Consider the following 13471-nt stretch of genomic DNA (forward strand, 5'->3'; position numbering starts at 1 on the left):
CCTCCCCCCAACTAGTCAACCCTGGCCAGGGTTCCCTGGGGGAGTGGGGACCTCCCCCCCTATAAAGGGGTTCCCCCCTCTAGGCACCCAAGGCTCAGGGATGTATATATTGAGAAAAAGATACGGGCCAGATATTTATATCTTCCCAATTAAGTAACTATATTTCATCTACCACTCATACTTTATTCACTGTAACAAGGAGACTATAGACACTGGATATTTTCCTCGATAGAAGAAAGATAATGAACTATAATCGGTCTACCCACAACAAATGATATCATATGTAGAAGTGTATTGTCAGTATTAGGAATAACTTTATATACTGAGCAGAATGAATAATTTGCTTTAAATGTGTGTTTTGTATGTATTCATAATATTTTACATGTCACATTAAAAGTTATATTTTAAATAACCACATTTGTGAAGGAGTTTTCCAAAAAGGAGTATTCTTCCTGGTCTTTCCTAATAAGACCTCAAACCCATATATGTTGATATGGTTCATGTCGACATCATGAACATTTCGGCATGGTCAATGTTGACATTACAACCGTGTTGACATTCTTATGTCAACATTGTTAATATCGACAATTCACCCATCTTAACCAGGTGTCTTTATAAAATAAAATAGGCAACTGTCTGTTCGGGCTAATCTCGAGAACTACTGGACAGCTTTTGATGCAGTTTTCGCAATTTTATAGAACATTTGTCGAGTAAGGTTTAGGTGTATTAAACATTACTTTATGGCAGAAGGAAGCCGAGCAGTGACAAATTTAGTGAAGCAAGTCAAAGAAAAAATGTCCATCCAAGTGCTTTTTTGGCTTATGTTGCCAAAACCGTTAACGATGTATCACAGCAATGGACTCTATTTCATACTATGTAGAGACTGATACGTATTATCTGGTTCTCCAGAAAAATGAATGTAAACCCTGTTTACTGATACAAAATTTAAGTTTTCCCCTTTTTTTCCGTACCTATTTCACTTATGTGAAAATTTTTTATTTTTCTCAAAGTAATCTTATAAGACCTTGGTTAAAAAAGCCTATCTCTTCAAATTGTTCCCGTGCGAAGCTCGAGCGGGTCGCTGGTTTAAGATAAAGGAGAAACTATTGGTGATATGAGGATTGTAGTAGAAGGAGTGGAAGGATAGGCCCATTGTATGGACACTAATTGGAAGAGAGGAGGAAAATTGGATCTTAACACGGGGTAATTGTAACAAGGTGTAATTGTTACAAGGTGTAATTGAATTGTAGAATGAGAGGGAGAACTTGTGGGATACCTAAAAACAGTACGTTTTAAGTTCACTTAAGTAACTGTTAAAATAAAGCAGTAGACCTAATAATAAACAAATTGGTACAGACTAACAATCCACTCCCGAAGCCATGGGCTGGAGACAGGTACCCATGCCCAGGTAGGTGTAAATCAGATGATATGATGAGCTGGGATTGTATACTGTAGCAGAACTTTGATCCTGACATACAGTATAGCAACAATTACATGTAAATCAACCAAACTGTAACCAGAAATAGTGCCTACAAATGTGGGCTACAGGAAAATCAGAAGAGAGACCTTTATTAGATTAGAGGGAAAGAAAAGCTGACCTTGGTCAGGTAGTCTTCATAGTGGCGCCTGTAGACCTATCGTACCTGCTGGACCATTTGCCATCTATCTCATGGCAGGAGAGACAGTGGTCCTAGTGTGTATCGTGGCTGATGGGATGTCCGATGTAATGATACATCGTACAAATTGATCAATATATTGTACGACTGTGCAATATATAGTTCATTAGCCGCATACTGCTGCATGCTGCTGGGTTGTCCCATCAGAAGAGACGATTCTGATGTAGGTGGGCGAGAGTACACAATCATGGCTACACATCAAACAACGTGTACAATATGTCGCCGCAAACCGTGGGATCGGACGACATGTCGTCTGATGTGTTCCCAGCCAAAAACGATACAGTTCATGAGTGGTATCTTGACAATGTTGAGAGCTTCACAGAAGGAAAAGGACTTATGTCACCAACTCTCCTGGCCCATAGGTGATTTTCCCTGGGACAGCTCGGGGGTCATTCAGGTGCACTTGGAAGTGCTTCCTTCCAAGGAAGCAGCAGTGAAAGCGCTGTAAGTTAATGTAGCAGGAGGCATCTATTACATGCTGCATTAGTGATTCAAGCTGCGTTCTAAGATGCAGTATCGGATCAAAGCACTAACCAATAGGGCGGCTTGTGGCACCTATGGTGCCACCCATCGCAGAGGCCAGGAAATCTTTGTCGTACAACAGCGTTTACTAGCCTCTTCCAACTCCCTAAATGGCAGGGACATGCCTCCGTTTTTCCAAACGGACCCTGTTGCCGCCCCCAAAATGGTATCAGATTGTCAATCAATGACAGTCTGATGCCAGCCTATGTCCTATGCTGCAGGACTCATTTGCGCACTAACAGAATGAGTCCTGGGCATGCGCAAATTACTGAAAATTAGTGCTTTGTGCCAATGGTCTCAACCCCCCTCATGCCCTGTAGCTATTTCTGGGCAGATAACAATGTTGATGAGAACTACTGTACATTTCTCTTACGTCCTAGAGGATACTGGGGTCCACATTAGTACCATGGGGTATAGACGGGTCCACTAGGAGCCATGGGCACTTTAAGAAATTGATAGTGTGGGCTGGCTCCTCCCTCTATGCCCCTCCTACCAGACTCAGTTTTCGAAAATGTGCCCGGCGGAGCCGGTCACGTTTGGGAAGCTCCTGAAGAGTTTTCTGCATTTATTTTCTTTTTTATTGTTTTCAGGCAGGTCTGGCTGGCATCAGACTGCCTGCTTCGTGGGACTTAGGGGGGGGGGGGGAACGGCCCAACCTCCCTAGGGTTAATGGTCCCATTCCCCGCTGACAGAACACTAAGCTCCTGAGGGTCCTATTCGCAAGCCCCACCACGGCGAGCGTACAGACCCACAGCACACCGCCACCCCTAACAGAGCCAGAAGTAAGAAGAGTGGTGAGTAGGTGGCTGGCGCCCCGGTTAGCGGGTCGCCGGCTGTAATGGCGGCACAAGGGGTAGGAGCACAGCGCTGATAAGCAGGCTGCGGCTCCAGGTTTCAGAGGCATGCAGGGTGCTGTGTGTCCCGCTGTGAGGGGCGAGCTGAGGCCACAACACACTTATCCCCACACTGGCAGCAATTCTACAGGGGTTTTAACCCACTGTAGAACAGAAATTACCTCAGCCAGTATAAAAAAAAACGGGAAGACCGCGTGCCATTAAGGGGGCGGGGCTTCACTATAAGCAGATCCAGCAGCTCACCAGCGCCATTTTCCCTCTGCAGCTATACACAGACAGACTGGCAGGGAAGCACAGCTCCTCCACAAGGACTCCAGAGCACTTCAGCGGTACCAGGGGTCATAGCAAAGGGGGGGAGCAATATTTGGTGTACTAAACCCTGTTAAGGGTACTTGGTTTGCGACCCAGCTGAACTTGTACTTTAGCTATAGGGGTGCTGTGTGGCTGCTCCATTATACTCTGTGTCTCCCTAGAGGGCTCTGTGTGGGTTAACTGTGTTTTACCCCATTTTCCTGTGTGTGTGTGTTTGTTTTCTTTCACATTAATTATGTCAAGGGAGTGTGTATCATGCACAGCAGAGTGTTTTTCTCAATCTGGGCGATCACTGCCATATTCTCAGGCTAGTGGATCTGAACCAGTATAGGTAGATTCATTAAAAGGGATGATTTCAAATATTTCAAATAAATTATCCCAAAATGAGAAGGAGACGCAATACTTAAGGCAAATCTGTTGATGACCTGATGAATAGAGATTCAGTGGTTATTCCAGTGTCTCAGACCCCTGCCATTTGTCCACAGAAACGTACTCTGGCCCAAATCATGCAGGCTGATACCGATGAGATGATGATGTATCAGACCCAGGGGAGGCTGAGGTGGACTCGGGAGGGGGGATGCAGCTTTGTAACAGGGAATACAGGCCTTGATAGAAGCTATTAGAGACGTCCTGCACATCCCTGACAAAGTGACAGAGGAAGATGAGGAATCTTAATGTAAAAAAGAAATCCTCAGCTACTTTCCCTGCATCTAAGGAGTTAAATTCCCTATTTGAAGAAACTTGGGTAAATACTGACAAGAAGTTTCAGATCCCAAAATGGTTACTCACATCCTTCCCGTTTCCACAGGATGATAGGAAAAAATGGGAAAACCCACCCATAGTTGACGCATCGGTTTCTAGGCTCTCACGTAAGATAGTTTTACGTGTTCCTGAGGCAGCTTCCTTGAAGGATGCTGCAGACCGCAAGATTGAGACCACTCTCAAATCTCTGTACACAGCTGCGGGAGTGGCCCAGAGACCCACTATAGCTTGTGCATGGATCGCTAGGGCCATTGCAAAATGGTCAGGTAATCTAATTGACGGGTTAGATTCCTTTTCCAGGGAGGAGATAATTTTACTCCTACAGCATATACAGGATTCTGCTAACTTTATGGTGTAGGCCATAAAGGAAATTGGTTTACTCAACGCATGCACCACTGCCATGACAGTGTCAGCATGCAGGGGCTTGTGGCTACGCCAGTGGACTGTGGATGCGGATTCCAGGAAAGGCATGGAAAACCTACCTTTCACATGTGAAGCTCTTTTTGGAGATGAACTGGATACGTGGATAGCCAAGGCTACGGCGGGTAAGTCTACATAACTTCCTTCCACAGCTACCCCGACTAGAAAATCCGACACTGTTCCAACTCTGCAGTCCTTTCAGACAGCAAAATTTAAAACCAAAACCAAAGGTTCTTCTACAGCCTTCAGAGGCAATAGAGGTAAACCTAGAAAACCATCAACTGCAGGTTCACAGGAACAGAACCCCGGTTCTGCTTCCTCTAAGCCTTCAGTATGACGGTGGTCCGCACTGCCTGGAAGAAAGGCAGGTGGGAGCCCGTTTGAGATTCTTCAGTCACATATGAGCAACGTCATGCCAGGATCTCTGGGTCAAAGATCTTAAAACCCAGGGCTACAGACTGGAGTTTCAGGAACTCCCACCTCACAGATTCTTCAAATCAGGCTTACCAGCTTCTCAAGAAGCAAGTATGACTTTACAGGAAGCAATTCTGAAACTGGTACAGACTCAGGTCATTGTTCCAGTTCCACTTCAGCTGCAAAACCAGGGTTAAGAGTCCAACCTGTTTGTAGTTCCGAAACCGGACGGTTCAGTAAGGCCCATTTTAAACCTCAAGTCGTTGAACCCGTACTTACGGGTGTTCAAGTTCAAGATGGAGTCTCTTAGAGCGGTGATCTCAGGTCTTGAGGAGGGGGAATTCTTGGTGTCTCTGGATATCAAGGATGCGTACCTTTATATTCTGAATTGGCCGCCTCATCAGGCTTATCTAAGGTTTGCATTACAGGACTGTCACTACCAGTACCAGGCCCTGCCATTTGGCCTCTCTACGGCACCGAGGGTGTTCACCAAGGTAATGGCAGAAATTATGTTTCTCCTCTGCAAACAGGGAGTGAACATAAATACCGTACCTGGACGATTTGCTGATAAAGGCACCATTCAGGGAGAGGTTGTTAGACAACATTGCCCTCTCAACCTGGCTACTCCAGGATAACGGGTGGATTTTGAACCTACCAAAATCTCATCTGGAACCAACACGGAGGATTCTGTTCCTGGGGATGATATTGGATATGGAGGTGCAGAAGGTACTTCGGTGCATCTATGCATTCACCTTCTGGGAAAGATGGTAGCCGCTTACTAAGCACTGCAGTACGGAAGGTTTCACGCAAGGCCCTTCCAGCTGGATCTGTTGGACAAATTGTCCGGATCGCATCTTCACATGCACCAGAGGATCCGTCTGATGCCAAAAGCCAGGATTTCTCTTCTGTGGTGGCTTCAGACTTCTCACCTGACTGAGGGCCGACGGTTCGGGATTCAAAATTGGATTCTGCTAACCACAGACGGAAGCCTTAGAGATTGGGGAGCAGTCACCTAAGGGGAACAGTTCCAAGGAAAATGGTCAAGTCAGGAAGCTATTCTTCCAATCAACATTCTGGAACTAAGGGCCATATACAACGCCCTTCTACAGGCATCTCATTTTCTTCAAGATCAAGCCATTCAGTCGGACAATGTGACGGCAGTAACGTACATAAACCGACAAGGCGGAACGAAGAGCAGGGCAGCACTGGCAGAGGTAACAATGATTCTCCTCTGGGCAGAAAGACACGCTGTGGCGTTGTCCGCGATCTTCATTCCGAGAGTAGACAACTGGGACAACAGACTTCCTCAGCAGACATGACCTCTACCCAGGAGAGTGGGGCCTTCACCCGGAGGTGTTCGGGAGCTTGACACGTCGTTGGGGAATGCACAAATCGACATGATGGACTCTCGTCTCAACAAGAAGCTCAAGCGGTATTGTTCCAGGTCGAGGGACCCGCAAGCAGTGGCGGTGGACACTCTTGTGACTCCATGGGTCTACCAGATGGTGTATGTGTGTCCACCATTCCCATTGATCCCAAAAATTCTCAAAGAATAAAAAGGGAAAAGGTTCAAGCAATTTTCATTGCACCAGACTGGCCAAGAAGGTATGCGGATCTACTGGAGATGCTTCTAGAGGACCCGTGGCCTCTACCTCTTCGTGAGGACCTTCTCCAACAGGGGCCGTTCATCTATCAAGACTTACCATGACTACGTTTGATGGCATGGAGGTTTTTCAAATTCTAGCCCGTAAATGGATCCCGGATAGGGTTATTCCAACACTGATCCAATCCAGAAAGGGGGTAACGTCTAAACATTACCACCGTATTTGGAAAAACTACGTCTCTTGGTGTGAGAACAGGAAATTTCCTGCGGTGGAATTTCAATTGGGACTTTTTCTGCAGTCAGGTGTGGATGTGGGTCTACGTTTGGGCTCCATAAAAGTCCAGATTTTGTCCTTATCCATTTTCTTCCAGAAACAATTGTCTTCTCTCCCTGAGGTTCAGACATTTTTGAAGGGGGTTCTGCACATCCAACCACCCTTTGTGCCTCCTATGGCACCTTGGGATCTCAGCGTGGTGTTGCAGTTCCTGCAACCGGATTGGTTTGACCCTTTATAGGACGCTGACGTCAAGCTTCTTACGTGAAAGGCCGTCACACTGTTGGCCTTGGCTACTGCGAGGCATGTGTCGGAGCTGGGGGCGTTGTCTCACAAAAGCCCCAATTTGATTTTTCATGAAGATAGGGCTGAACTCAGAACTCGTCAGCAATTTCTTCCAAAGGTGGTGTCTGCATTTCATATCAACCAACCTATTGTGGTTCCGGTGGTTATCGACACCTCTGCTACTTCAAAATCCTTGGATGTTGTGAGGGCTTTGAAGATCTATGTGAAGAGGACAGCTCCTCGCAGAAAATCTGACTCGCTGTTTGTTCTCTATGATCTCAATAAAATTGGGTGTCCTGCTTCAAAGCAGACTATTGCACGCTGGATCAGGCTTACTATCCAGCATGCTTATTCCGATCAGCTACTTGGTCAGGTTCGAACACATTTGTTAAGTTCTACAAGTTCGATACTTTGGCCTTCAGTTTGGTCAATCTGTTCTGCAGGAACCTCAGCACTCTCCCACCCGGTTTGGGAGCTTTGGTACATCCCCATGGTACTAATGTGGACCCCAGTATCCTCTAGGATGTAAGAGAAAATAGGATTTTAATTACCTACGGGTAAATCCTTTTCTCATAGTCCGTAGAGGATACTGGGCACCCGCCCAGTGCTTCGTTTTTTCCTGCAATGTTACTTGGTTAAGTATTGTTGGTTCAGCGGTTGCTGTTCCTGGTTTTATGTTTGGTTATCTTGGCTTTCCTCTTGTTGTGTGCGCTGGTTCGGAATTTCACCACTATCCTTTTATATCCTCTCAAAGTATGTCCGTCTCCTCGGGCACAGTTTCCTAGACTGAGTCTGGTAGGAGGGGCATAGAGGGAGGAGCCAGCCCACACTATCAATTTCTTAAAGTGCCCATGGCTCCTAGTGGACCAGTCTATACCCCATGGTACTAATATGGACGCCAGTATCCTCTACAGACTACGAAAAAAGGATTTGTCGGTAGGTAATTAAAATCCTATTTATCTCCACATGTATCATTATACATTACAGCTTATCTGGATGTGGTCACATCTGTATAGTGTAGGTACCTCTATGCAGCTCAGAATACTAACATACTAATACAACAGTTTTTTGTGTATGCAATTTTACTATTAAATTGAGGTAGCAAAACTGGAGCCTTCCATACATCACTACCTAAATGTGCAATAGGGGGTTGCTCTCATTTTACATACCTTAAACCAGTGGTTCACAAACTTTTTTGAATCATGGCACCCTAGAGTATTAGAATGTTTTTCACTGCACCCCTAGGCCAAAAAATTCTTATTGAGAAATTTAGAAAGAAATATTAATTATGTAAATTGTATTTATATGTAATCTTTTAGGTTCTATTGTGTTGTGAGGGACAAGATTTGCTTCCGTTTGTCCACATATTTTATGATTAGAAGCCACAAGCACTGGTTTTGTCTATTACATTGACCATAAATAATTTGAATTGGTCTCGGACCACCAATCTAGGGCACCTCTGCTAGTGTCCCGTGGCACTCCAGGGTGCCACGGCACACAGTTTGAGATCCACTTCCTTAAACTTATATATGGTGAGTCTCCCATATACGAAATTCCGAAATCCAAACTATTCTGAAGTCAAATTTTTTTTACGCAAACTGAGCAACTGAAGTGTCACCTTTGCTTTCTGATGGATCAGTGTACACACACTTTGTTTCATGCACAAAATGATGACAAATATTGTATAAAATTACCTTCAGGTAACGTCTATAAAGAGTAAATGAAATATTCATGTATGTTGTGTTTAGTCTTGGGTCCTATCAACAAGATATCTCAATATGGTATGCACATATTCCAAAGTACGGAAAAACCCAAAGCATCCCAAGCATTTCAGATACGGGAGACTCAAACTGTATACAGGTACACCACCGATTTTCCGGCATGCTCGGTTCTAGTGCCGTGCCGGTTTATCGATTTTGCTGGATTAACGATGGAAACTTTTTTTTTACTAATTTTGCACCTTCAGAACATTTCTAAAGCAATAAATAGTAAAATATATGCTACAGTATTATATGAATTAATGATTAAACACAGTGGTGTATTCAAAACTGTTTATAAGCAAAACAGGTATCAGGTACGTTTTGAACAAACATTAACAGTAAGTGAAACAGTCACTAAAAGTAAAGTTCTATAAACCTCCTGCAACATGACATTAACTCTAACCCTCCCGCAATCCAACTCTCACTACAACCTACCCTTTACCTCCACAGCCCAATTCTAAACTTTCCACACCCCAACTCTAAACCTTCCACAGCCCAACTCCTATTACAACCTACCCTATACCTTTCACAGCCCAACTCTAAACCTTCCACAGCCCAACTCTATACCTTTCATAGCCCAATTCTAAACCTTCCACAGCCCAACTCCTATTACAACTTACCCTATATCTTCCACAGCCCAACTCTAAACCTCCCACAGCCCAACTCCCACTACAACCTAATCATCAGCTTGGTCTTGAAGAAGTATTTCAGGTGGTACAGTTGTATCTGGGATGTCTGGGGAACAGGGACCTGTTCTAGAACTTAGGCACATTCTTGCATAGCTTCTTAAACATGACATCAAGGCGAGGTTGTTTCATAAGTTTTGACCTTTCCCTGTACAGTTTTCTTTTATCAAGTGAAAATGCATTAGCTCTTATTCTGTCACAAAGTTACGTTGTTCTAGTCCTTTGATTAACTCACTTGTCATCTCAATCAGCTTGTCAATACCAGTGGGGATTTCAATAACATTTTCTTCTTCACTGTGACCATCGTCACTTTCAGTGATTTTTGCAGGATTCAAAACCATATCTATAATTTCAGAGTCAGTACAGTGACGCACAACAGGTGTTTCAACGTCAACCTCTATCCACTAGCAAGTAACTCAAGAATACATTCTTTATCATTTCCTACACAAAATCCTGTGAAGGCAATACCAGGATCTTCATCAGGTGCATTTTCAAACACCTTGGCAGGCCACAACTTATGCCAACAATTCTTTAATGTCATACACTGTTGAGGAACCGAGACCGTATGTATCACACAGCTTCTTTACTGAAACACCGCGTTCGAGTTTTTGTAATATCTCAACTTTTGCCTGCACCGATATAGACTTGTGTTTACTCTTTATACCGGTACCACCACTGTTCTTGGAAGGCATAGTAGCACTACTGTCACTTGAACTGTCTGCGGACCCCACCGATGCTTACTGTGTCACCTGCAGTGCCATCAGAAGCTGTACTCACTGACACTTGCTCATGCTGTGTATTCCGCCCATGTGCAGTACTTGCTGTGACCTTGGACGCCATAACAGCCCCCCTGATGCTTGCTGTGTCACCTGCAATGCCCTCAGAAGCTGTACTCACTGACACTTGTGCGCGCTGTGTGTTCCACCCATCTGCGGTACTTGCTTTGACCTTGGACGCCATAGCAGCCCCACCGATTCTTGCTGTGTCACATGCAGTGTCCGCTGAAGCTGTACCCACTGACACTTGCGCGTATTGCGTGTTACGCCCATGCGCAGAAAATGTTCCGGATTAAAAGTGGTCTCTACCCCCTTAAATCCAGACAAAGCAAAATTGTCCAGATTAAAAGAGGTTCCGAATTATCGTTTGCCGGAAAATCTGTGGTGTACCTGTATATGTTTATCTTCCCACAGTTATGATGTCTTAGCATTTTTGTGATATTTGTTGCAAGAGAACCCTTTGTCCATGTGCTGGGACTGAATTTCAAGTCACAAAGGGTTATTTAGTAAAAGCACAGTCTGAGATCCCACAGCACCGATGGCGGTTTGTGGCATTACATCCTGTTTGCTTGGGTGCAGTTGTTTTTATTCGGATGGCATATAGAATTGTAGGCCAATATAGATGTGTTTGGGCCAGGGATGCAAGATGTTGCGGATCAGGGAGTACCAAGCGTGGGTGAAGGTCATGAAGAGGGATGACGATCATTAGGTCGACATGCATTAGGTCGACATACATTTGGGTCAACCACTAATTGTCGACATGGTCATTAGGTCGACATGTACTAGGTTGACATGGAAAAAGGTCGACACGAGTTTTTCACAATTTTTTAATTTTCTTTGACCTTTTTCATATTTAACGATCCACGTAGACTACAATTGGGAACGATAACCTTGGCGAGCCATGCGAGGGGACACGGTGCACTAATTGGGGTTCCCCGTCACTTTATAAAGAAAACAACACCAAAAACAGTCACAAAGCTCATGCCGACCTTTTTCCATGTCGACCTAGTACATGTCGACCTAATGCATGTCAACCATTTGTGGTCGACCCAATGTATGTTGACCTAATGAACCACACCCCATGAATATAGCAAATAATTAACTCACATGCAATAATGATATTTCATTTCGTGGGCTGCAAAACCTACTTCTGGTAAATGGATTTGCTTTGTGCATGCCCACTGATGTGGTGGAGACCAGACCTTAACCTATACTTTCAGTAGGGCAACTTTTGCACTTCAGGCTCACTTTATAAAGAAAAACACAGTTCTGCCTATATAATGAAAATATTCAATACACAAAAGTGAGATATACCCTGTCCCGATGTCACCACAGTTTCATGATTTATTTATTGCAGAAATGAGGGTAAACCAATCAATAATTTAGGAGAAAGATAGAAAGGTTACAGTGAATGAAAGCTGGTCCTTGTATTTCTACCTGAGCTTGCAAAACATCTTGACTTCCCTTGGGTAATCTCACAATCCATGATGAGGGCATGCCGTGGGTGTGCTCTATCGTAGGTGTGACACAGACGTACGGCTCCTTTGCTAAAATAGAAAAGCACCTCTGCCTATTTTGGGATCCAAAAATGACCATTAATGAATCAAAGTTCGATCTTAACTAGAAGGCAGAAATCCTAATTTATCTGTGCTGTATTTTTTCCAGAGTAATCCTCCAACTCAGTATTGGATATTAACCTTATAGACGGAAAAACTCCTAGTGCTGAAGTCTATTAAAGCAAGCCGGAGTCTAGACCTCTCATACTAATAATGAACCATCTAACCAGCTGTTTTAGAAATCTCCTGAGTCCTGCCTCACCATCACCTCAGTAGATAGTGGTAGAACCAGGAACATATTGTGTAAGGTAGAGATGTATCAAATTTCAGAAATAGATAAAGTACTAACGAATCAGCTCTAAACTGTCATTTCACAGGCTGTGTTTGAAAAATGAGTCAGGCGATGATTGATTGATTGATTGGTTGGTTGGTTGGTTGGTTGGTTGGTTGGTACGTTATATCTCTCCAAGGTTTGATTCATCTCCTAATGGAGATTATATTTACTTTTTGCAGTATAATGTGTATTGCATAATTGTACTAATTTAGCAAACATACACAATAAAATTTTTTTTTTTGCGTGTATTCTTTTTCTCAGAATTGCTGACCATGGAATCAGTGATGAATGTTCTTCGTAATAAAAGTAATGGAATCAATGTAGACTCTGCTACCTTCCTTACTACAGCCAGTGCAGTGTCTGTCTTACCTCAGGATGGGAAACGGCCCTGTATTCACTTTCTTACTGGCACACCGGATCCATCGAGGTGAGTTTGTTGTAATGCCTAGTATGAGCCTAGAAAGGACTGCTAGAGATATTTTATCTAGATCTCTTGTGTTTTATGGCTTTATTTATCTATGGCAAGAAGCCCTTAATCTTACAAAAATAAAAATTTTAACAGGATTTAGGGTTTATTGCCTATTTATGAAAGCCACCCTCCTTGCGATGACTGTTGACATCAGTAATCTTCACCGGTAGTCTTCTGCAATACTTCCCAAGCTTATTTATCATACTGTATACAGATGCAATAGAGGTACCAACATTTCTATTCTTTGTTTTCTAATTTCCTTTTTTCTAGCATTTGTTGCAGAATTTGAACTGGAAGCTTTAGAAAAAAGTTTAGAAAAATTGTACAAATTAAGATTTTCTGCAGCTGTGATCAGCAGAGGGGTCTTTATAATTAGACTCTCTAGTTACTTTTCTCTGCTTAGTTAATAACAAAGTACAAATATAGTATAACATTAGTTACAATTTTCCAGAAAAAGCTTTCTCTTAGTTATTTGTTTCCTAATACCTGTAAAGTTATGTCTGATCATTAGTGATCAAACAATCATTGGGTTCCCGCCTGGGTCAGACTGGCCCATAGGGGGAAATCTCTTGATGAGCCTGACTACCCAAGGCTCCACCCCCTCTTATAGGGATCAGGTTCCAGACTGTGTAATTTAATTATACGTACTATATACTGTATGTTACATTATACTGCACAATACTAAAGTGTATTTTCTACATTGCATTGCTGTTACATTATTATGCATCCACTATCAATATTTCTCTAACGTCCTAGTGGATGCTGGGG

At 43.5% G+C, this 13471-nt stretch overlaps 1 protein-coding gene across 1 annotated transcript in view; it reads left to right on the forward strand.

Annotated features, from left to right (window-relative positions):
* Nucleotides 1-13471, forward strand: part of SCRN1 (secernin 1) — a 135262-nt gene that overhangs the window by 92495 nt on the left and 29296 nt on the right. The window contains exon 6 of the mRNA XM_063921960.1: nt 12496-12661. Coding sequence (XP_063778030.1) covers nt 12496-12661 — 166 coding nt within the window. The remainder of the gene's footprint in view (nt 1-12495; nt 12662-13471) is intronic.

This window comes from Pseudophryne corroboree, chromosome 5 (genome assembly GCF_028390025.1).
Source record: "Pseudophryne corroboree isolate aPseCor3 chromosome 5, aPseCor3.hap2, whole genome shotgun sequence".
NCBI lineage: Eukaryota > Metazoa > Chordata > Amphibia > Anura > Myobatrachidae > Pseudophryne > Pseudophryne corroboree.